This window comes from Syngnathoides biaculeatus, chromosome 7, assembly GCF_019802595.1.
Source record: "Syngnathoides biaculeatus isolate LvHL_M chromosome 7, ASM1980259v1, whole genome shotgun sequence".
Taxonomy (NCBI): Eukaryota; Metazoa; Chordata; class Actinopteri; order Syngnathiformes; family Syngnathidae; genus Syngnathoides; species Syngnathoides biaculeatus.
In genome coordinates, this window is record NC_084646.1 from 31974475 (window position 1) to 31999919 (window position 25445).

The window sequence follows — 25445 nt, forward strand, 5'->3', positions numbered from 1 at the left end:
TTCCATCACTAAATATTTATAATGCCTCGTGGGTGTGTTGAATGCAGTCTTCCACTAATCTCCCTCTCTTATCCGCACTCTTATCCGCACTTCAGAAGTTAAAAGTCTGTGGAAATGAGAGGGAGAGGGTACCTGTTATTTATTATAATGTCGTTCAGTCATTAGTAATCAATGCAGGGCTGCAGAGTCTTGTCTTTCTTTGGTACAAAAAAGAACCTTGCCTCGGCCGGTGATGATGAGGGCCGGATCAGTCCTGTAGCTAGCGACTCCTCCACATATAATTTCATGGCTTGATACTCAGGACCTAAAAGAGAGTATAGTCTCCCGCGAGGGGTTGAGGAGCTGGGCGGCAGGTCAATGGCACTGTCGTATGGCCTATGAGGAGGAAGCGACTTGGCCTTACACTTGGAAAATACTTCCTTCAGGTCATGGTAACAGGAGGGGACTGAAGACAGGTCTGGCTCATCTCCCGGAGTTTGAGCAGCCTATTCCCTCTCCACCCCCTGGGACGAGAGGCACATAAGTGCACACTTGGCTCCCCAGGACCTGATTTGTCCGGTCGACCAATCAATATGAGGGTTATGTAATCTCAGCCATGGACCCCCCCAAGATTATGTTGTAGCCCTTGGTGTCAAAAACATGGACATTTATGCGTTCTGAACGTAAATCCGGAAATCTCCGGGTGAGCGTCTGAGTGCAGTGGTTATTTTGCAGAGGAAATTGCCATTTGCCACATATGCATTACAGAGGCACTGTACTTCGAAGGTCGTTAGACCCATGCTTTTGACCAGCTCTGAATTTAAAAGATTGGCAGCCAAACCCGAGTCTATGAATGCAGTCACCCTGAGTGGCTCCCCTGAACACAGGGTGACAAGAGGAAGTGCTTAGACCGGACAGTCCTGAATGAGGTTGAGACGCACCATAGTCAGAGCTCGAGGTGAGGTACCAGCTGGTTTAACCGGGCAGTGTGTCACTGTGTGCTCCAACTGCCCACAGTAGAAGCAGAGTCCCTCCCTCTGCCGGCGTAGGCATTCCTTGGATCACAGGCGGGGGCAGCCCAGCTGCCTGGGCTTCTCTGCCTCAGTATACGCACTTTGAGGAGTGTCAGCGTCCCTGATACATGCAGGCGTGTTCCCCCACCAGGCGTTGTCCTGCTCCCACTCCATGAGTCTTTTCTATCTTTAAAGTAAGAGTGATGAGTCCATCCAGGTCAGTCAGCAAGTCCAGCGGGATCAGCTGGCCCTATACCGCGGGGGACAGCAATAGAAAGAATGCATCTAGAAGCACCCTGTTGTTCCACTGGCATTCAACTGCAAGAAAGCAGTAGCCAATGGCATAGTCGTAAACCTGGCGCTTGCCTTGCCGCAGCGTGATCAAGGAGTTCGCCGCTTTGCGTTCAGGGGATGCATACTGGAACATTTGCACCATGGATTTCACGAATGACGCCCACGTCCGACACATATCCATGTCATGGCTCCACTTGCCTATGATTCCGCACGCCCCGTAAGGTGAGAAATGATGAACGCGATCATGGCTCTGTCAGAGGGAAAGGCGTGCCTGTTGCTCGAAGAGGAGCTCGCACTGTGTAATGAATGACTTGACATTTTCAGAGTCCCCTGATAAACACTCTGAACGGGACAGCAGACACCCGAATGTACGCTCGGGACTGTTGAGGTGACTGTCTCATGGATACGAGAGGATACCGCGGCAGCGACTGGCGCCTGGCTGGCGTAGGCTCCGCTGGGGAAGGATGCAGACGGAACGAAGCCAGGCAAATACCTCCCACAACTGGTTGTTCTGCTGCTCCCACTGGCGAGCAACCATCTGGAAATTTTTGTTGTGTTCGACGAGACACCGTCCTTGAGCCTGGAGGGTGCTGCGCACCTGATCTGACTTGACTGGGTCTATGTGTTGGCCAGATCGCTCTGTCATGACCAGAACACGAGGTTGAACCCAAAATGCACAACTCACGAGACTGGTTACAGTTCAGGAAGCATCTTTATTCAGTCCAAAGTTGAAACACAGGCAGGCAGTCCCAACAAGGAGCCTTGTCAGAATTACTAGGTGAAGAGGCAAGGTTATCAACAAGGCAGGGTTCAGTACACAGAGCATCAAAGGCAAGGACATGTAGTTGTGGGAACGTGACATGAAGTACAACCAGACCGCATGCGTGGCAAGATATATGTAACGTAATTACCGAGAATAAACGCAGGTGAGCCATGACAAAAAAAATTTTTACGTGTACGTGGCACACACCCATGACAAAAAATTTTTTACGTGTACGTGGCAAGCTACAGAGAGCTGTTGCGTGGGGCAACGTGTGGGTCAAGTAATGCAATGCGGGTGTCCTCACCCGTGGGAGTATAACGTGACCTGAAGTGGACACCTAGTGTAGTTCAAGTAGACCCTAACTCACTAATCTCTCCAAGCAATAGACTAGCGATAGCCACCTCTCCCCTTTCTTTGTCCAGATACGTGGCTTGTTGTCAGGTTCATCACTTAACCTCTGGACTAATATGCAAATAATTAAAGACAAGAAGAGATCTTTGATTTTCTCATAAGGAGGACGGGTTCAGCTGACTAGCTGCACCTCCAATCAATGTTCTGAGTCAGCCTCCCCGTTGTGCCTCTTTTTATTGCTTTCTCGCGACAAAAGATATATGGTTACAAGTTCACTCAGTGCAAATGGTGAAACAGATGGCTTCACCAACACCAACATAGACTCTAAGGTAGATATTTCTTCAAGGCTGCAACAGTGTCCTGATAAACCCACTAGGGATAAACCCACGAGGGATTATCAGGGCATTCTTTTAAGACATGTTTATGGTGTTCAGGAGTATCTGCTCGAGGTTAAAAGGGGAATAAATTGCCTCTCAGTGTTCGGGAGTATCTGCTTAAGGTCAGAAGGGAGTGTAGGGATTTGCGAGTTTGGACCCTACATGTGTTCACGAATCGAGGAAGATATGACCATTGATTAGAAAAAGTTAACAGTAAATGGATTTATTGCAAAGGAATGTCTGTGTCTTATTTAGGTATCTGCCGCACACGAGACATGCGTCTTCTGGCAGGATAGCAAAACAAGAAGACAAAAGCTGCCTTGTAACACAAGGTTTTTATATATATGGGTCCATGGTAAAAATGGCTGCCCCCCCGCAGTCTGGTCCTGGGCCGGGATGGTAACTTTCCGCTCCTTATCTGCTGTTGTTCATCTCCACGGCAACGCCTGGGATAGAAGGTTGGCGCCAGCCGGTTTTCTGCGTAGAAAGATCAAGGACAACCACAACACATCTTTGTCTGATTGGCAAATGGGTAACACTTTATCTGTTGATTCAATGTATAAGGTCATATTTAAGCAAATAATGAAAGTGCTACTTCATTTGTGGCATTCCAAGGTGGAGTCACTATTGATATGTTGGCTGAGAGAGTGTAACTTTGTGCTATGTTCAGAGAACAATGTCGCACACTTCTTTCCAAACATTACAGCTGTGAATAAGTCACACACCAACGCCATAAGAGAGTCTCCGAACCATTAATGGTGAAATGTCAAAAACGTCCGTGTGGGACTCCTGGATGAGTGCCTTTGGAAAATACAAAGCCCTGGTGTCCTCAATTTTGTATGTCACTGTTTTCACAGCAATATTGACCTTGTGTGGATGTCTGTGTTCTCATTTGTGAAACTCATTAATACTGTTTTCCACAAGGGAACAGGTGGTGGCGATGTATCCTTTATTGATAAAGAATGTTGATGGAGTGATAGCAATGACGATTTTCCATTAAACCTGTCTGACTTGTTTCTAGATCCAGATTATGAGTAAAAACATTTTTTTCCTTTGTGTATGAATATTTGTGTTAAGAAAAAATATATATTAGTCCTTGTTTTATTGAAAGGATCGGTGCTGGTCGGCGCTCAGGAGACAAAGACGACACTCAACAAAAGACCAACGTTCCCAAATGCTATTTAGCCTCAATAACTGGCATATTTATTTTGACCAAATGCAAGTTCTCAAAACACAGTTGACATTGCGTGAAATCAATCATATGAGCCCCTTACCTATGCCGAGAATGTGGAGAGCCGATCACCCAGGTAGAGCTCCGTTTGTCAACCAGCTGGGCGTCTATACGAAACCCGCAGCAGACTCTACCTGTTTGTACTCTGCATCTCTCTATTATACTTTTCAGTTGCGTGCGAGAGAAAGGCCGGGTGGCCTACCCGTCCCACCTGGCGCCGCAACGTTTGTTTCCTGATTTCCTAATGACACCTAAGTGTGTCCTTCAGGCTCTGAAAAACATCTTACGCAGCCATAACTGTCAAGACATCCCACAACAATGTTCGTCTCTGGTATGCATGCGAACAAGATAGTGAAACGGTCCAGACGTCTTGACCAGAAAAACAAGTGAGTGATACGAAAGTGAAAAACAAGTGAGTGAAAAACAACTTATATAACCATGGTTGCACAATACATTCGAGTATTCAACGGTTATGGGAAGCATCACTAATTAACACTCCTCTCATTCCACTCTTGAGGCGTCACATATTAGTTGATATACCCGTCAAACGTCGATGGTAACACGATTCCATTTCCAGTGTTATTCATGATGTCATGAAAGAACATGGACCATAATTCCCGCAACGTTAGGTTTCTGTGAATATATTGATGTGATAAACATCCTTGCCATCTCGCATACATGTATACATGAGTGAGGTGAGGCACCAACTTAACAGTGTAGTTCTCGACACTGAAGTGTCCATTACTTTTCTCAAGGCGTACAATCATCTCATGCGTTGCATAATCACCCACTCCACTTCAGCTCGGATACGTCTTACGTTGATACACATTAGCAGATTACATAGTGATAGCAATACTATTACAATAACCAACAGAATCAGAGGGTGCACCAAAGTCCTCTTAGCAGTGACTGACATCCCTGAAAAGATGTCCCACCAGTGATGGGCTGAGGACTGTTGTACTATTTTAGCAGCATGTTGTACCGGTCCGCTGGCTACTAATGTGGACACCATGAGCTTGGAGATGTTAGACGTATGTATAATTTTCTGAACTTCAGTGGATTGTTCCAATGCGCATTTGAAACGCTCCAGTGAGAGGTAATTCGTCAAACGATACGTCTGGTTTCCCCAATGCCATAGGTGCACATTATATAAGCAACCAACGAAAGGAACCGATGGTACTTGTGAATTATTTTGCATTGTTGCCACACATAGAGCATGTGGTCCGATTTGCCACAACATCTCCCTTCGTGGCTCCCTAGTCCAATCACAAAGTACAGCCTCTGAGTCGGTTAAACATGGATTGCTGTGTCCCTGTTGTAATGTACACGCCATTCCTCTGTCTGTTTCGTCACACATTTTCATCTCATAAGTCGTATTTGTTCCCACATCCATCCACTCTCCATCCAGTAGAAACCAAAATCCTGAGGTAGTAATCACCGGTAATACTTGATACTTACATATCGTTTTAACAGTAGACACATTGTACTGAGTCCAATACCCAGCACAATATGTACTGTTGCATTTTGTTCGCTCCGAGTGTAACTGTAACCAAAGTTTGCTACTAATATTCCAAACCTGTCTCCATTCGTGGTAATTTCCCGTTGTCATTATTCTCTGGAATCGCTCTTTTTGAGCTTCCGCATGTATCATTTGCAATGCACAGGTTGTCCAATTACTTATATGTGATAGATTCTTTAACGCATCATACGTTTCATTCCATAATTTTAACTCCCATGTAAATGCCTTTTTCCAAACACCTTTGTTTTCCAATTGCCCTATCAAAGCTTTTGGAAGCCATACCCCGACCTGATGTATAGCCTCTGATGCATGTTGCCCTGTGTTAGATAACATTGTTCTGGTTACTTCATTATCTGCAGCATGAGCTACACCATACAGTGTTCCCATTCCTCCTAAGAGAGTATCATACCAAGCTCTACGTCTTCGTGTACAGTGTGGTATATCGGGGAATTTTATTTCCCAGTACACTCGGGTTTTAACCCTGGCTTGTGCCATGTGTGTACAGGTATCTAATACTGGTGCTATGTGTGTCGTTGTAGCATTAGGTTTACAAGGTAACACCCATATTATATACAAAAATGTGTTCCGTCCCGAGATTTCAGAGCTGTTAAAAAAAACCAGTTTCTTTTACGGTAATTGTCCACCTCGTCCAGTTGTGCTCATTGCAGGTCTCGGTTGTCCTGTTGTAGTGGCACATGGGGACTACTGAAGTGACGGTTAAGTTGCATCCTTGTTCCACCACCGGGATGTCATTTCCTCCAAGGCACCTTTTGCACTTCCACATCTGACAATTGCTGGTGACGTTTACCACGTCGCAAGCTTGGTAAGCTGGACAGGTGTAGTCTCCTTGAGTACGGTCCTGGGTACTGCTTTTCCATCTTATGTGGAGCCGCTGGACCTGCTCCAATTTGTCACCCTCCGTCATTGCGCAGCAGAGTTGGACCATGGCACCAAGGACAAGGATACATGTGACCCAGCAGACAACACTGCCACCTCTTCGGCCCTCGGTCTTCCCTGGTCCGGCCATGGCGCCGCTCCGATTATGGTCTTCCAATCAGCAAATACCACCACGGCATCTGTATTACGACAAATAGTGCATACTACAAACATGTGATTAGTTCTCTCTTGTATAACATTTTGACACCGGTACATTTACCCATTTTTCCTCTCCAGGATATAAGACGCTCACAGTAGCATCTTGCCCTTGAGCTATAATTTCTGATGCTCAGGGAGGACCGTCTGGCTGTTTTACCCAAACTTTTGCCCCTCCCAAATCAGTGGAGCCAAATCCTCCCTCCCCTCTGGTGGTTATCACCACAGGTTTAGGTATTTCTTTTACCTTGGTTACAAGGCAAGGCTTCACTACCAATTGAGCAATTTTGTCCCCTCTTTCCAATGTAAGGGGCTGTTCTGCTAATAATTTGCATACCACTCCAATTTCTCCTTGATAGTCCGCATCAATCACTCCAGCTTGAATTGTTAACCCTTTTAGTGATAACCCACTTCGTGATAGAATATGTCCATATGTCCCTGATGGACACTGGAGCCCCAATCCTGTTTTCACTATTTGGATTTCGTTGGGAACCAGAGTGATGTTTGTCAGGATTTTCAAATCCAATCCCGCTGAGCCTGGAGCAGCTCGTATGGGAATTTCAGCTTGAGGGTCAATTTTCCACATTTTAATTTCCCCATTGGAATTTTTGTACCGGTTCCCTCATTATCATTCGTATTAGGGGCGTTATTCCCGCCCCAAGCGGTCTATTATTAATCTGATTCACCGCCTCGGGTAAGTCTTTGCACCATTTGTCCAGCGTTCTGTTTCGAGATAGCTTTTTCAATGTTTCCTTAAGAATTCCATTCATTCGCTCTATTAACCCAGCAGCCTGCGGATAATAGGGAATGTGATAGATCAATTCTACATGGTGAGTCTTTGCCCACTCTTTAGACTCCTTTTTCCCCTATTTTAATTTGCTCAGACACATACCATTTCCATTTGATAATACTAGCTTCCTGTGCGGTTCCTATTCTATGTGTCGTCGGGTTACCTTTAACCCATGTCAAAATCGGTATATGTGTTCTCATTAACACCTCATGGCCCACCGTTTGAGCCTCAGTTTCAACCAATGCCCAATAGCATGCTAATAGCTGCTTTTCAAAAGGTGTGTACCTTAAGGCCTGCTTCTGGGAGCTTTCTCGACCAGAATCCCAAGGGTTTACGAATCGTATCTTGCTTTTGCCACAAACTCCAGTTAGCGTATTCATTTAACGCCGACACCTGCAATTCTACCAGTCCCGATTTCATTTTTCCCAGTGACACTGCTTGCTGTATCGCTTCCTTCGCCATATCAAATGATCACTGTTGTTCTTCCCTCCAACTAAAGTCACATTGTTTCCTTAGGAACTTTTAGCTTTTCCAGGTGCTCTGCTACCACCCGGTGGCAGATTGTGGGACTATGTAAATAACCCTGTGGTAGTCTGGTAAACGTGTAGTGGCGCCCTTCCCAGGTAAACGCAAATTGATTCATCCTATCCTCAGGAATAGGAATAGTGAAAAATGCGTTAGCCAAATCTATGACCCCATACCACGTTCCGGGATGATGTTGCACTCATTCTATAATTGTCACTGCGTCGGGCACCGCGGAAGTCAATGCAGGTGTGTGTTTATTCAATCCTCTGTAGTCTACTGTCATCCTCCCAGAGTTATCTGATTTCCTGACTGGCCACAACGGATTGTTCCAGTTTGTCGTCACTGTTTTCAATACACCAGCTTCTAAATATTCTTTAATGGTCGCCGAAATTTCTTCCTGTCCTCCAGGTATCCGGTATTGCTTTTGACTAACTACCTGTGTAGCTTGTGGTATCGGAAAAGGTGGCATTTTTACTTTACCCACCAATATTGCATGTATTTTCAGTGGATTTACTCCGAATTCAAATCTCCTCATTCCGGCTAATATGTCCATGCCCACTATCCACTCTGGGATAGGGGTTATAATCACCATATATGTTTTTATAGGCATATTTCCTATTTTCAAAGGTAAGTTTACATGTTTTCCATAAATCACTTTTCCTCCTAGTCCTGTTAATGGTACTAGGGGTCCTTTCATTTTCTCTGGATTTCCATAAATTATTGAGGCCTCCGCCCTGGCCGGTATCTACTAACGCTGTTATTGTTTGAACTGATTTATCTCAATAAATTTCCATATCATATACTTCAAAAGACACAGTTGTAGTTAACAAAAAGGAACCGGTGCATCCTTTGTAAAACTGTACATGCAAACATAGTGCACATTACTCAGAAGATATGACAAGCATACAATATAGTATTTGGATAGCTTTTTCGGTAAACAAAGATCTTTGTCACATTAAGTCTATTGAAACACTTGTAGAAAGGCAACACCCGCACGCGCACACATGCGTACAAACACATACACGCACGATAGAAAGGCAACACCCGCGCGCGCACACATGTGTATAAACACATACACGCACGATAAGAGTATGGTTGTAAGCAGTATTATGTGCAAAAGTGAGCATTCATTCATTTCCTATACTGCGTTATCCTCACTGTTTAATGCACTGATCTAAAAAAAAAAAAAAACAAACAAAAAAAAAAGACTGGATGGCTCATTGGCCAATAAAACTGTAGTCGCCATCCGCCATCTTGATACTCTCAAAACAACCATGCCGACCTGTGTATAATCTTCTCTAGTCATGAACAATTCTGGCTCTGGCTGCGCTTGTGGGGCCTTGCACTCCCTCGCCATTTTCGTCCAGAATTCGTTGACCGTCCGCATCCATCAGATCCTGGATTCGATCGGGTATCATGCGTCGCTGCTCTTTTCGTCGCGTGATAGGATGTCTCTGCAACCCCTTTAACGAAGGATACAACCCAGTCTGTGGTGGCGGGTCTTATACCTCCATCATATTCATCATCATCATCATCCCCCCACATATCCCCGTTCCACTCCTCCGGATTCCACTGCGCTGACAGCCCAGTGGTGAATGAACGGATGTGCGCTTGTTCTATTTTACGAGGTTTCCTCTTTCCCCCTCTTCGCGCCACTCGGGAGATATGCATTACAGCTCTTTCCGTTATACTCTGCATTTTTGCCAAATGCTCCTTTAATTCTTTCACTATAACCTCGAGCTGGATAACCTCTTGCGCCTTTTGATTTTCTGCGCTTCTAACCTTATCCAACTCCAACACGCAATTTTTCCAAGCTTCCGCACACATCCAGAACATCTGCTGTGTGCCTCCCAGCGGAGCACGAGCATTCACATCCACCCGCCTCAACATATCACATAATGCCAGCGGCGTGGCAGCGGGATTCACTCCTGTCCACGGTACGGGGCGTCCGCCACGCTCCCGTAAGACAGCTTCTATCTCTCGGAAAGTGATGCCTTCCAACCCGGGCACCACCTCCTTATCTGGTGCCTCATCCGCACCCTTATTTCTCTTTCTAAACCAATGCATCCCATTTTTATCTCCTGCGCGTAGCCTGCACGATCCTGCCGACAATGGCAAAAATGTTTTATTGAAAGGATCGGTGCTGGTCGGCGCTCAGGAGACAAAGATGACACTCAACAAAAGACCAACATTCCCAAATGCTATTTAGCCTCAATAAATGGCATATTTATTTCGAGCAAATGCAAGTTCTCAAAACACAGTTGACATTGCGTGAAATCAATCATATGAGCCCCTTACCTATGCCGAGAAGGTGTAGAGCCGTTCACCCAGGTAGAGGTCCGCTTGTCAACCAGCTGGGCGTCCGTACGAAACCCGCAGCAGACTCTACCTGTTTGTACTCTGCATCTCTCTGTTATACTTTTCAGTTGCGTGCGAGAGAAAGGGCGGGTGGCCTACCCGTTCCACCTGGCGCCGCAACGATTGTTTCCTGATTTCCTAATGACACCTAAGTGTGTCCTTCAGGCTCTGAAAAACATCTTACGCGGCCATAACTGTCAAGACATCCCACAACAATGTTCGTCTTTGGTATGCATGCGAACAAGATAGTGAAACGGTCCAGACGTCTTGACCAGAAAAACAAGTGATGCGAAAAACAAGTGAGTGTATGCATGGGAACAAGATAGTGAAAAACAAGTGAGTGAAAAACAACTTATATAACCATGGTTGCACAATACATTCGGGTATTCAACGGTTATGGGAAGCATCACTAATTAACACTCCTCTCAGTCCTATATGGTAGAGAATGATGACTGATAATAGAGGTCATAATTTGTGCAAATACATTTATATCATCCTTGCCTGAATCATTCTCCTTCCGTGCGGCTGTGTGACCCGAAGTATAACCCAGCGACGCCTTGAGTGATGCACCCCCTTGCTGAGCAGACACTCCTCACACCATTGTTATAAATGTCTCTTTAGTATTCACCTCTATTGGCATTCACCATTGTTATGTTTATCTTAGTATTTGTCTTTGTGTTGGTAATGTCATCTGTTCTTTCATTTGCTTTATAATCTTGTGACCCTTTTGTTTTGAGAAACTAATAAAAAGGGGGACACTGGTGACACTGACTCCGAACGGGTGTTGGCGTTGCAGCTGGTCAGTCAAATCCGTTTCTCCTCTGGAGCCAAATTTAAGACCTCTCTCGACCCTTCATTTGCATAACTCATCCAGTGGTTGGGTTTAGACCTAACAAATACCAAACAAGGATATTGAACAGTCACCCTGTCTAATGCAAAAAGCCGACCTTAGTACACCCTAGGTGTTGTGTGTTGGCTCCAAATTCGCCAAATGGGGAAATGTATTGGGAAAACAAATGGGAAGAAACAATTTAACTTGGAAGGATTGGAAACTTGTCGAGGCACAAAGCACAGATAAGAAGAAGAACATTTTTAGATGAACTGATTGAAAAAATACAATTTTGCTGGCCAGCCTAATTTGGAAAATATATATTGTAGGGATTTGCGAGTTTGGACCTTATGCGTCTTCACAAGTCGAGGAAGATATGACCAATGATGAGAAAAAGTTAATAGCAAATGGATTTATTAGAAAGGAATGTGCAGTACAGATGTTCGGGTCTTATCTAGGTATCTAGAGACGTGTCTTCTGGCAGGATAGCCAAAGAAGAAGACAAAAGCTGCCCCGGAACACATGGTTTTTATCTGTATGGGTCCATGGTAAAAGTGGCCATTTTCGTAGTAAGGGTTCTAAGTCCATCTACGGTCTTAGTGAGGCGTCCGCCAGGTTGGGTGTTATTCGGCAAACACCTCCTTTCTCGGCCAACAGTGCATCTAATGCGATCCTATTTTGGAAAGTCATAATAGATGTAGCCTCATGTACAGCTTCAAGTCCTTCAAGGGGGAAATTGCCCAAACGTTGCACATTATAATGTATATAATTGATACGGTCGACATTTTCGTTAGGAGCAACGGGGAAAAGAGGAGAAATTACAGGTGGATTTTCAAAACCGGCAACTACCTGATCAGCCAGTTTATACTCATCTGGGGCACCACGGGGGGACGCCAATAGTGTCAATTTAGGTGGGGTCGTCAGCACCGAGCCAGGTACGTTTGGACCTACGTGAACGGTGTAATAGGCCAAGATCTTCCTTTAAGTGTTCACGAGCAACCGCCAGATCATCTAGTGTGACAAGAACAACGGAAATTGGCAAAAGTAAAGTTACTAATGCACATGTGCCCGTACTGCTGCGAGGGAGTCGGTCGAAAAGACGGTTCCCTCCGCACCAGCACCACACGTCAGCACGGCTGAGAGGTTGGAAGAAAGGTGCTTCCTGGGTCTCCGCACACTGACCATCAGAGATATTGTCAATTGGGGCACCATTACCTTTCAGGAAAATACAGGTGAAGTTTTGGCGCGCTACAGCACGATTAAACACAGGTTTGTTCTTTTGGGCTGGTGTTACCGGGTGGGCAGTATCCCAAATTTTGCATTCATTTTTAGTTGGCACATAATTTTTCACAAGATCTGGAACACAGGTGGAGTTGACAGAAGAGAAGACAACACGGAACAAAGGTCTAGGTCCCATACCTACAACACAGTCACTTGGGGTTTTATTCGCCGCTTGTTCTGCCATTAGTAACCAATTATTCTTTACTGTGCTCATGCCCGTCAAAACCCTAAACCACTCATCAACAGATAGGGCTTTGTTTATAAGACAACTCTTCTCTGTGATAAATATTTTCTGGGTGGGTTGTGCTAACAACTGGCAGTGATGTGGGTGTAGGCATGGGGTATTTTTGAACGATTTCCCAGATCAAAATACCAAGAACAACAAGAACTCCAATAATAAGAATGCCATAGATTCCTGCTCTCCCTCTCTTGGTCCAAAAAGCAATCGGACCATCTGTAGGAATCATGGTTAACAATAAAACAACAACAAACAATAAAAGAAAAGCGCAATTAAGAGTCTGGAGCAGGGCGAAGCATAGAATAATGAAACCACTTAGTTCCTTTTCGCTCCAAGCGGATGGCTTTGGAGGTACGAGCAGTCACCTAGTGGGGGCCAGACCAACTTGGTTCTGAACACTTACGGGAGAGTCGTTTAAGGTAGACAGATGACCATTCAGGAAGATCAAGTGTAGGAAGTGGTGGTGGAAGAGAGTTCTGGATCTGTAAGGAGAAATTAGAAGCAAAAGAATGCAGTTGTGTCCAAAACAGTTTGCGAAAACTTGGGAAACACAACACCATCCTCCACCGGTTGAAGTGAGGAGGAAGGGCCAGGTATCAGATGATCTGTAAGAAGTTCGTAAGGAGAGAAACCAGTAGAGCGAGACAGTTTGTCTCACAGACATTAGAGCAAGGGGAAGAGCCTGAACCCAGTTTATGCCAGAAGAGGTACATATTTTAGCCAGTTTTTCCCTCAATGTGCGATTCATACGTTCAACTGAACCTTGACTGCCGGTGTGATAAACAGAATGAAACTTATGAGTTAACCCTAACCACTTCTCTACAGTAGCTAGTTGTGTGCATGTGAAATGTTTACCGTTGTCCGACTGGATGAGAGCGGGGAAACCGTATGTTAGAATCCAGTGGTTCACAAAAGCTTTCATTACCGACATGGCGTCTTCACGAGCGCAGGGGTAGGCTTAAGGCCATCCGGAAAAGGTGTCAACAAAAACAAGAAGCTAGTGCTTACCTTGAACAGGAGTGATCACGTCTGTGAAATCTATGACCAGTTCCGCATCGGGCCAGGTGGGTGGGTCAAATGAACCTGACAACAGTCTACGTGTGGGGAAAACATTGTGTCGCCTAACCCTATATTACAGTCAGGACAGTGGGCGTGACACAAGTCAGACATTTTAGGATGCCACCACATGCGAAGTTTAGTTAGCATGGTTAACAGGCGAGGGTCGGTACACAGGAGATCGATCAAAGAAGGCAGAAGTGTCAAAGGAGTCAGGCTTACGGGGTCGGTCGGAGAACAGGCGGAGGTCGGTACACACGGGTTCACGATCAGAGACACGGGAGTGCTGGAATAGGGCATGAGATGCGACGAGCTGGCAGAGGACCAGTCGTCCCCAGGGTCCTTTATATACAGGGGTTCATCAGATTGTATGTGGCGCAGGTGTGCGCCTCCCATTCAGCTGGCCACGCCCAGCCAGGACTGGAAGGCAGGGACATGACAGTGTCCCCCCCCCCCCCCTCCCACCGCTAACGGCCAGCTCCCGACAGCCCAGGAGCATCAGGATGGGCCGCGTGGAAGTCCCTGATGAGGAAGGGGTCCACAATGAAGCAGCAGGGAATCCGAGAGCGTTCCTCCGGACCGTACCCCTCCCAGCCCACAAAGTCCTGGACCCCCCTGCCCCTGCAACGAGAAGACAGCAGCCGGCGCACAGAGTACACCGGTCTGCCGTCCACGGCTGACAGGTTGGAAGAAAGGTGCTTCCTGGGTCTCTGCACACTGCTAATCAGAGATATTGTCAATTGGGGCACCAATCCCTTTCAGGAAAATACAAGTGAAGTTTTGGTTTACACGATTAAACACAGGTTTGTTCTTTTGAGCCGGTGTTACCGGATGTGCAGTATCTCAGATTTTGCAGTGATTTTTAGTCGGCACATAATTTTTCACAAGATCTAGAACACAGGTGGAGTTGATAGAAGAAGAAACAACACGTAACAAAGGTCTAGGTCCCATGCATACAACACAGTCACTCTGGGTTTTATTTGCTGCTTGTTCTGCCATAAGTAACCAATTATTGTTTACTGGGCTAATGCCTGTCAAAACCCTAAACCACTCATCAACAGATAGGGCTTTGTTTATAATACAACTCTTCTCTGTGATGAATATTTTCCAGGTGGGTTCTGCTAACAACTGGCACTGATATGGGTGTGGGTATGGGGTATTTTTGAGCGATTTCCCAGATTAAAATAACCAAGAACAACAATAACACCAATAATGAAAATCCCACAGATTCCTGCTCTCCCTCTCTTGGTCCGAAAAGCAATCGGACCATCTGTAGGAATCATGGTTAATAATAAAACAACAACAAACAATAAAAGAAAAGTGCAATTAAGAGTCTGTAGCAGGGCGAAGCATAGAATAATGAAACCACTTAGTTCCTTTTCCCTCCAAGCGGACGGCTTTGGAGGTACGAGCAGTCACCTTGTGTGGGCCGGACCAACAGAGTTCTGACCACTTACGAGAGAGTAGTTTAAGGTACACAGATGACCATTCAGGAAGATAAAGTGCAGGAGGTGGTGATAGAAGAGAGTCCTGAGTGAAGGAGGAGAAATTAGAAGCAAAAGAATGCAGTTGTGTCCAAAACAGTTTATGAGAAAACTTGGAAGACACAGTGCCTTCCTCCAGCGGTTGGAGTGAGGAGGGTGGGGCAGGCATCAGACGACCTGTAAGAAGTTCGTAAGGGGAAAAACAAGTAGAGCAAGACACAGTTTGTCTCACAAACAGAGCAATGGGGAGAGCCTGAACCCAATTCATGCTGGAAGAGGTACATATTTTAGCCAGTTTTTCCTTCAACGTGCTTCATACGTTCAACTGAACCTTGACTGGCGGGGTGATAAACACAACCAAACTTGTGAGTTAATCCTAACCACTTCTCTACAGTAGCTAGGTGTGTGGATGTGAAATTTGTACCGTTGTCCGAGTGGATGAGAGCGGAGAAACCGTGCGTTGAAATCCAATGGTTCACCAAAGCTTTCATTACCGACATGGCGTCTTCGCCAGTGCAGGGGTAGGCTTCAGGCCATCAAGAAAAGGTGTCAACAAAAACAAGAAGGTAGCGCTTACCTTGAACAGGAGTGATCACGTCTGTGAAATCCATGACCATTTCAGCACCGGGCCAGGTGGGTGGCTCAAATGAACCTGGCAATGGTCTAAGTGTGGAGCAAACATTGTGTAGCTGGCAAATATTACAGTCACAACAGTGGGCGTGACACAAGTCAGACATTTTAGGATGCCACCACATGTGGAGTTTGGTTAGCATGGCTCTGGGGCCAATATGAGCCATAGAGTGAGTTTTGATCAAAATATCTTTTGTTCAGGAGAGCCGTTGTGCTGTATTTTAACCAATTCACTATGAGACTCTGCTGTTGGGGCTGCCAACAGGAGATCATCAACATACATCAGGAGTTCACTGTCACGTCCCATCGGAAACGAGAGTAGGACCCAAATGCAGGAACTCGGAAGACGCAAGGTAGTTCAAGAAGAGACACGTTTATTATATGCCGAGGTCGGGGATCGAGCAGGCAGTCCGGTGCAGCAGCGGACAGGCAGGAGTCGGTACACGGGAGAACAATCAACGCAGGCAGAAGTATCAAAGGAGTCAGGCTTACAAGGTTGGTCGGAGAACGGACGAAGGTCGGTACACACAGGTTCGATCAGGGATAGCGGAGCACACGAATGGGACATGAAGATCATACGAACTGGCGCCGGCCAGTTGTCATCGCGGTCATATAAATCCATAGCATAATCAGGCTGCATGAGGCGCAGGTGTGCACCTTCCAATCAGCGCACCTGCGCGGACACCCGCACAGCTCATGCTGAAGCGGCAGGATCATGACATTCACATCTGTCTGGGAGATCAAGATCCTGGAGCAATGATGTCAAACATTGATTAAAAATTCCAAGAGAATTTTTGAAGCCTTGTGGCAACCTGGTGTATTGCAAATTGTGTCCCTGATATCTGAATGCAAACAAGTGTCTACACTTAAGTGCAAGTGGGACACAGAAGAATGCATTAGCCAAATAAATGGCTGTGAAGTATTTCAAATCCGGTGTGATGGTAGAAAACATTCTGTGGGGGTCGAGTCCAGGTAACAATGGTGTGGTCGTTACGTGATTAACGGCTCTCAAATCATGTGCCATACGATAAGTTTTACCATCTGCTTTTAAAACTGGGCTGAGTGGTGTACACCACGAGGAGGTGGATGTTTCCAGGACTCCAGAATTCCACAGGCCAGTGAGAGTGTCCTCCATCCCCTGGTTAGCAGGCGCTGGCCAATAATATTGAGCTCTGTAAACATGATATCCTGGAAAAGCAGTGATTTTAATATCTGATGTCTTAGTACAATTTCCAAAATCAAAGGGTCGAAAGGACCAAACTAATTTAGGCTGTTCGTTTAACATTGACTCGACGTTGTCATGGTCAGAGTAGTCACGTCCATGTTCTCGAGTTAGGGTCTTATGTTCTAATATGTTCATATGAGTTGTCGGAGGTGCGTCAGGAACAATGAAGCGGTATGCATCTGCAGATTTGAAGATCTGTATGTTAGGGAGTGGTGTGTCATCCCAGTCAGTCATTTGAGTCAGTCGTTTCACCATAGGTACCAGCTGCCGGGCTACGTGTCCTGGAGACAGAGCAAGTGAAATGTGGGGTACTAACTCTTCCTGCATTTTGAACCATGTCATTTGATCTGGTGTAAGAGAGCAGGATGCCGCTACACCCTCCCTTGCTGTGTATATATGTGTGGATGTAATGTCCCAAGCATCACCTTGTATGCATGAAAAGTTTTCCATGTATACTAGATCGGGTTGCGGTCGTAATATAGTGTGCAATGGTATGGATCTAGTGGAGGCAGGTAACCCCTAAGAGTGTTTAACCAGGGCTTCCACAACAGAAATTGATGTATGAGACCAGGTTTGAGCAGTGTTTCTGGTTCAAGTCAAGCCCAATAAATGTCCACCGTTGGAGTTGGTTCACTCACAGTTGTCATAAACCATTGTCCAGAGTGGCAGATGGTGTCAGCTGCCACTGGTGTTTGTGGTGAATGTACAAACGAATGGTGGAAGGTCTGTGCAGCCAAGATTGTCAGTAGGGGTTGAGTCCATTGCAGGACCCATTGAGTCCCTGAGAAGCCCATTAATTGCACAGTGTTGTGTGACAATAAAGTGTCCAGGAGCGAGATATTGAGTGAGGATTGTGTTGCCCCTGTGTCAACGACAGTGTTTACTTTTCGCCCCGCAACAGAGATGGGGATCATGGCACCTGCATCGCCGGACCCCTGGCTTACTGGGCACCCCAAGTGGTACTGTCCAACCTGCTGCTGTCCATCCTGCTGCCAGGGCGGGCCGCCAAAGCTGTCATTTCTGCCTCTGCCTTGGCCCCCTCTGTTGTTGGACCAGCCACCACGCCCTCGCATTGGACCTTAAGGTGGAGGAGCAGTAAGACAGTCTTTAAGTGATCGAGAGAACCACAACCAAAACATCCTTGATCACGTTGATGTTGTTGCACTCTCCCCCGGCCCCCTCCACACCTTCCTGAATATTTCCCCAGAACCCACCTGGATGTCTAGATGGTTGTGTCTGTCAAAAAATTACGTCTCGTGTGGTTTTGGACCTTTACGTCTTCCCTGTATTACTTGTAATTTAAGAAGTTGTTTTTGGAGTTTAGTAATTTCATTATCCTCACCCTGTTATTGGCTTGTCTAGATTTTGAGGTGATCCACTAAATGTCGTCTAAATCTAGGCTCATCTCTGGACAGGAGGTCAGGGTCAGCTTTAAGAGTGGTCTGTAGTGGTTCAAGGAGACATGCCAGGATCGCAGTCCTGAACATAGACTCTTCCTTACCAGACTGTCCAGGGTGATGTCCAGTCGATTCAGTCCAAAGTTTAGTAAACTTAGTCAAGTGCTCAAGTGGGTAATTTAACATAGGGGAAACAAGTGGGTGGGGTTGTAACAGGAGTGGGGAACCTCTCTCTGACAGCTGCGGCCAGGCGCTAAAAGTGTGCTCTCAATATAGTTCCATTGGGCATACTAGTTGTATCGATTTCTTGCTGTTCAATACTAGTGCATAATCTAGATGCTGCTTGTCTCCAGTCTCCCATGCAGAGTGTATACCCCAGTAAAGTTTCCACAAAACTAGACAGCCATCCATTACCACCAGAAGAGAGACGAGACAAGTTAGCAGTAAGACAATCAACATCTTTAAGATTAAACAGCTTGTATATTGTACCTGCCGGAGCCCCTATCGTAGGCATCGTTGTAAACCAAAGCAAAGCAAATTTATTTTCATTTTATTCACGAGGTAACTCAATGTGCTTTCCATGATCAAAGGCATTTGAAAACATTTAGAATGGGATAAAAACAATAAAAATGTCAAACACAATATTAAAAAAGACAAAACTGCATACAGTGCAAGTAATATGATCAAAAAGTGAATATATTCTAAAAAGCCTGAGAAAAAAGAAGAGTTTTCAACCTTGTAGCGTTTTGCTTGTCATATAATATAATAATACATTAGAATATTCATCCATTTTCTGAGCCGCTTATCCTCACGAGGGTTGCGGGTAGTACTGGAGCTAATCCCAGCTGTCAACGGGCAGGAGGCGGGGTACACCCTGACCAAGTTGCCAGCCAATCACAGGGCATATAGAAACAGACAACAGTCACACTCACAATCACACCTAGGGGCAACCTTGAGTGTCCAACTAATGTTCCATGTTTTGGGATGTGGGAGGAAACCAGAGTGCCCGGAGGAAACCCACGCAGGCACAGAGAGAACATGCAAACTCCATACAGGCGGGTCCAGGATTGAAGCTTGAACCCATAATGTCATATAAAATAATAATAATAGTCATCGTGTTATTTCCGATGTGAGAGGACGCTTCGCATCAATCCAACAAGACAGTTTTCACCAACCCCCCCAACCCCCTCTCAGCGCCTCCAGCTACCTCTGTGTGTGTATGTGTGTGTGGTGTACTTACATGTGATTCAGGGTGCATGCATGTTCGATGTGCCTCCTTCCTCATTTTTGCAGTCCTTCACTTGTGTCCATATATCAAATACAACTTTCCTCACCTCTATCTTCTTTTCCTCATAGGCTCCTTCATGCTCCCAACGTCACATGCCACCTTACCAGCACCGGGTAGTTTCCTGGTCCCATTCCAACGTCTGTCACCGTCACCGTCACCATCATTAAATGCGCTGTGCGCCTTTCTCTGTTCACCTCTTTAAATTCCATGAGCCCTTATCTAATCTGTCTCTTACATCTGTCATAGTGTTTTACATTTACATTTATATTATATTTACAGTCTCTGTCAATTTCCTATAACTTCATTGTCAGTTTGTCCCAATCGCAAATTTTACTCAAATTGTGCTTTTGCCATTATTTTAATGCGCACTTCCTTTCTTTATCTTGTTTCTTTTTGTCAACATTAGGTATCATTTGCCGCTCAATTCCAATGTACATTTCATCTTTAGGTGGATTATATTCAGCACGTTCATGATCAAATTCAACATCCATGATTATTTAATTTAGTGGTCACTCTTCTTCGACTAAACCCAACTGAATTCCTATCGCGCAACAAATTAGCCCATACTATTCATTTTTTTCGTACACAACGTTGCGACGTCCCAGGGTCAAACCGACGACAAACCCTCTGTTTTTAAGGGATTCCATCCCCCTTAGGTGGAACAGGTAAACCTCACAGTGCAATTGTACGTCTACAACATACGTCAGCTACGACGGGATATACAACTTCTCTTTATCTCTTATTCTCTTTTTCTCTTTATCTCTTATTCTCAATAACTCATATGAGGCATGAACAATCTGATACCAATGACTTCTGAAATTTAGGCAATTCAATGTGCAGAATTTAACAGTAACCGGCATCTGCTTACCTTTTAGTTTTGGTCGCGACCTGGAGAAGTCAGAAGTACAGACGACCACCCTCGACTTGTCCATATAACACTCGTGTTTCTCATATGTCTCTCTTTATCTCATCTGCCGCCGGCCAACACTCGTCTACCTCCCTCGACTTACGGTCGGGGTAACCAAATTGTAGGGATTTGCGAGTTTGGATCCTACGCATGTTCATGAATCGAGGAAGATATGACCAATGATTAGAAAAAGTTAACTGCAAATGGATTTATCACAAAGGAATGTGCAATACAGACGTCCGGGTCTTATATAGGTATCTGCCGCACACGAGACGCGTGTCTTCTGGCAGAATAGCCAAAGAAGAAGACAAGAGCTGCCCAGTAACACAAGGTTTTTATATGTATGGGTCCATGGTAAAAGTGGCTGCCCCCCGGAGTCTTGATGGTAATTTTCCACTCCTTATCTGGTGTCGTTTGTCTCCACGGCAACGCCTGGGAGAGCAGGAAGGCACCAGCAGTTTTTCTGCGTAGGACAAGGACAACCACCGGCTCTACAACACATCCTTGTCTGATTAGCAAATGGACAATACTTTATCTGTTGATTAAATGTATAAGGTTATATTTAAGCAAATAATGAAAGTGCAATAAAAGAATATAATAGTCTTCAGCAATTACAGAAGGATTCTCTAAATGAATAGTTATTTCCAACAAAACACCTTCATCCTCTAACAGTAGCAAATGTATTATGTAAAGACACAATACCATGCTATGGCATTCCACAAGCAATTTGCAGTGAAAATGGAACGAGTTTTGTAAATCAAAGAAAAAAAATGGAGAAAATGAGAAAAAATGTTTCATATTAATTGAAAATATCATTGCGCTTATCTGCAAAGAGATTAAAAAGTGTATGGAGGAAACAGAGCATGGAAAATGTCTAGAATTAGTTACATTATACATTAACATTACGACTATTTCAGGGCTTACACCTCGTAACCTAACTCGAGGTGCCGTAGGTGAATTATGTAAACCACCGCACCTTGGCTCATTTTAAAGGTTTGATTAAGTTCTATTTCATGCTTGGGTTGAGACATGGAGACTTCTGCAGTTGTTGAGCTCAGTGGACGGGCTTGTAATAAGTATGCGTACTCTCAGACGTCATTTAAAATGCATTGGACTGTTCAGGAGGATTGATCAGTTCGACCCACTGGAGGTTGCGTTATTTGTAATCGATGAGCTGGAGAGCAATGGAAGACACCATGGATACAAACTACTCCATCTCTGCTGCATCCAAGCCGGATATGTTATGACCCAGAGCACCGCGAGACATCTGGTCAAGGTTTTAGACCCCCGTGGTGTTGCACATAGGCGGAGAAATCGCTTGACCCAACGTACCCACGTTAACCCCGGACCTAATTTTTGGCGGCATGTCGACTCGTACGATAAACTAAAGCCTTTTGGTCTTTGCATCAATGGAGCCATTGATAGTTATTCAAGGCTCATTGTTTGGCTCTATGTCTATTCAACAAACAGCAACCCCAGGATCATCGCTGGTTATTTTATATGTGAAGTTGAGAAAAGGATGGCGATACCTGCCAAAATTTGCACAGATTTGGGGACAGAAAACGTCACAATGGCAGAAATGCAGAGATTGCTACACTGGAGTAGGGATATGGACCGCCACGTTGGGAACTGCTTCATTTGTGGGTCGAGTAATCACAATCAGAGGATCGAAAGCTGGTGGGCCTTTTTGAGAAAGTATCATACCCAATTCTGGATGAACCGTCTTCAGAAACTCAGACAATGACCGTTTTTTGGGAACCTTCCCGGACAAACAACTTGTATTGTTTACTTGCCTGAACGTCATTGAGGTAGGCATTACATAAATTAGTTAAATGATTATCCATCTATCTAGTTGCTGGATCTTGATCTCTCTCTCTCTCTCTCTCTCTCTCCTCTCTCTCTCTCTCTCTCCTCTCTCTCTCTCTCTCTCTCTCTCTCACACACACACACACAACACACACACACTCTGCCTACTCTTTTTATATCCTCTTTCCCTTTTGAAAAATGTAAATATTCACGTAGATGGGGTGGGTACATTCCCTGTTCTGTCTGTCTGCTTGTTTTGTTTTTCTTCTGAGCTGCTTTGTATCCTTCGCCTCATTAGACATCATTTCTTTCTTTTAAATCTAGGTCTTCCTTGCCTTCTCTACACTCCTGCCTCCTTCACTATCAAAAAGACAGTACAGTTATGTTATGTTTGCATGTATCACATTGACTCAAAATAGAAAGCATTTATTATTTCTTGTTTACACTGGTAATGTATTTTTTTTCTTCTGTTGGAAGAACTGCAGCAAGTTGCTCATTTGTGGAATACCCACATTATCCGCAACAGCAGAAATGCAGTAGCTCAAAGTGGGCGTCCAATGTTGTTGTACACCATCCCTCATCTCTTTGGAGGGCAAGATAAGTTACAACAGATCACTCATGAGGCACTGCTGGCTTGTAAACAAGAATGCCAACAGAGAGGACCATATCCTTGTGATGACTGTATTCAACTTGTGCTGCCTTATAATGACAGAATATTTCTTACATTCATCCACCATAGCGGATGAGGCTATTGAGCTGTATCTTTTCCTGAGAGAAGACATACTTAAAAACATATAAATTAATATTTTAATGTTCATCGCTACAATTGTTTTTTTTCCTGTTCATTTTGACCTCCTGTCCTTAGTTCTCTCTCAGTTCAACTTCACAAAAATGCTGCTACATCTACCAGGCCCCCAAAATCAACAGTTAATCCAGCATGGCAATTATGCAGCACTACACCATGCATACTTCTCAAAACACAAGAGGTCTTCCACTCCCAGACGTCTGAGCCTACTGATCCACCATGAAGAAATAAAACACAAAGACCATTGCCCTCTTTGGTTCCTGTTTGTCTGGGAAGAAGGACTGTGTCAAGAATGATTTTGTCCGCTACAGTGCATGAAATAGTGACATTTATTTTTCATTTGTACACTGTCCACTTTATTGTTGTGGTATGATGATGCCATGATCCCAAATGAGTTGACGCTCACGCATTTTCAATTATAGGATGTCTGACAAATCCTCTATCCATCCATTTTCTGTATGGGTTACCCTCACAAGGGTCCCATGCCTGCTGCGACCTATCCAAGCTGACTGAGCAGGAGCCAGTAGTAATGCACAGATACACAAATAATTTTTTTCTGAAATTATAATAGCTCTGGATTGAAAGGCTGAGAGGTTTCACAGAGAGGTTTATTTGCTGTAAGAGGAATTTAACTGAATGGAGCCACAGGCGTAAAATTAATGAAGGATGAACAGAAATCCAGCATATCAAGGTATTTCAAAATGTGCAACTGTGTTGTTGAGATAATGTTTACAAGACTTGTACTTATTGAGAATGGCCACTCAATTGTCAATTATATATATTTATAATGATACCACAGGCTGTGATTGGGTGGCAATCAGTTTGGGGTGTACTCTACCTCTCACCTGAAGTTAGCTTAGATAGGCATTAACACAGCTGTAACCTGAAAGAGGATTATATGTAAAGAGAATCGATGGATGATACCGTAGGCATTTTTTTAAACTCCAATGTCTCCAATGTGGAGAGATTGGAAAGTTGTTTTCTTTTATCAGGAATGTAATTGTGTCTTACTAAAAACTTTAATTGAACTACTGAAATGAGGAAGTCAAATTATTTAACAAATGACTAGATTTTGGAAAATTAGAACTGTTTTTAGATGTACTTGTTTTTCAACATTTCTAATTTTTAAAGGAATGAGATATCTTCATGCCTCACCCATCATGATTACAAATAAAATAAAGCAAGAATGAATAATCAGTTCCTCATTTGGAAGCTGTGTATTTATTTCCAATCCCATTTTAATTCATCATCTCATTTATTTTTCTTTACTTAATAGAAGAGTAACTGTCATGATCCTGCCGCTCCAGCCTGGGCTGGGCGGGTGTCCGCGGTTGCTCTGATTGGGAGGTGCACACCTGCGCCTCATGCAGCCTGATTATGTTGTGTATTTATATGACCCTGATGACAACTGGCCGGCGCCAGTTCGTTGATCTTTATGTCCCGTTCGTGTGCTCCGGTATCCCTGATCGAACCTGTGTCCAGCACTATTACCAGATGATTGTACCTTGGAATTTGGAGTGCAATAGTACCTGATAATGAATGTAAAAAAATGGGATTGTGTGTATACACTAACTTCTTTTGGAAAAAAAAAAAAAAACAAAACCGTTTTCTAATGATATAACAATGACTAATTTCACATGCATCAAATTGATAGGTACTGAAGCAAATTGGGAAATTTATCAGCTTCAATGTGTAAAACCATTTTTGTGATTGACAATTCATTTAAGTCATTGCTGTGCCAGGACATCTGTTGATGCAGAGGTAACAGGCTTTTGAAAAATTGAAAAAAGAAAGAGATAGGTTGTTGTGCGTTGATAACATTATTGTCTTATCTATTCATACGATGTCTGTTTATGGATTAACATCAACTGTTAATGCAGTCTTACCCAAACACTGGCATTGACGAAAAAACTGCGGAATGGGAACAACAAAAGTTTTTAACATACATCGATGCCACTGATGTTCCAATTGAGTATAAATTTGCTGATCAATTGGCAGCAGGATTTGAATCCTCAGGATGTTGATATACAACCCAAAAAAATGTAGACAGAATCAACTGCATTCATTACAATGGAAAAAAAAAACTGGGCATTCGGACACAGAGAGGATTTGAAGCTGTGCATGAGCAATTACCTGCTACTTCATTTATGGCATTCCAAGGCGGAGTCGCTGTTGATATGTTGGCTGAGAGACAGAACTCTGTGCAA

The 25445-nt window shown here is 44.4% G+C and overlaps 2 protein-coding genes across 3 annotated transcripts; both read right to left on the minus strand.

Moving 5' to 3' along the window:
• Positions 1–268: 268 nt before the first annotated feature.
• On the minus strand, positions 269–14052 carry LOC133503907 (uncharacterized). Of its 2 annotated transcripts, none has more exons than XR_009795864.1 (2): positions 4052–14052; positions 269–3254 (listed from the first exon to the last, which is right to left on the minus strand). XR_009795864.1 is itself a non-coding variant. In XM_061825897.1 (2 exons), the coding sequence occupies exon 2, from the start codon at positions 6020–6022 to the stop codon at positions 4772–4774; it is 1251 nt and encodes a 416-aa protein (XP_061681881.1). In that variant the 5' UTR covers positions 6023–9397; positions 10233–14052; the 3' UTR covers positions 3972–4771. The 2 variants fall into 2 exon arrangements, 1 of the variants encoding a protein (XP_061681881.1); XM_061825897.1 differs by lacking the exon at positions 269–3254 and having other exon boundaries at positions 3972–9397; positions 10233–14052.
• Positions 14053–14299: 247 nt separating this feature from the next.
• On the minus strand, positions 14300–22503 carry LOC133503446 (uncharacterized). The gene is made up of 2 exons (XM_061825118.1): positions 20589–22503; positions 14300–18113 (listed from the first exon to the last, which is right to left on the minus strand). The coding sequence occupies exon 2, from the start codon at positions 17483–17485 to the stop codon at positions 16505–16507; it is 981 nt and encodes a 326-aa protein (XP_061681102.1). The 5' UTR covers positions 17486–18113; positions 20589–22503; the 3' UTR covers positions 14300–16504.
• Between the last annotated feature and the right edge of the window lie 2942 nt (positions 22504–25445).

What these genes read in the sequence shown, in the direction of transcription:
- LOC133503446 (XM_061825118.1), bottom strand. Translation starts at nt 17,485, where the DNA reads ATGGAAAACTTTTCATGCATACAAGGTGATGCTTGGGACATTACATCC.
- LOC133503907 (XM_061825897.1), bottom strand. Translation starts at nt 6,022, where the DNA reads ATGGCACAAGCCAGGGTTAAAACCCGAGTGTACTGGGAAATAAAATTC.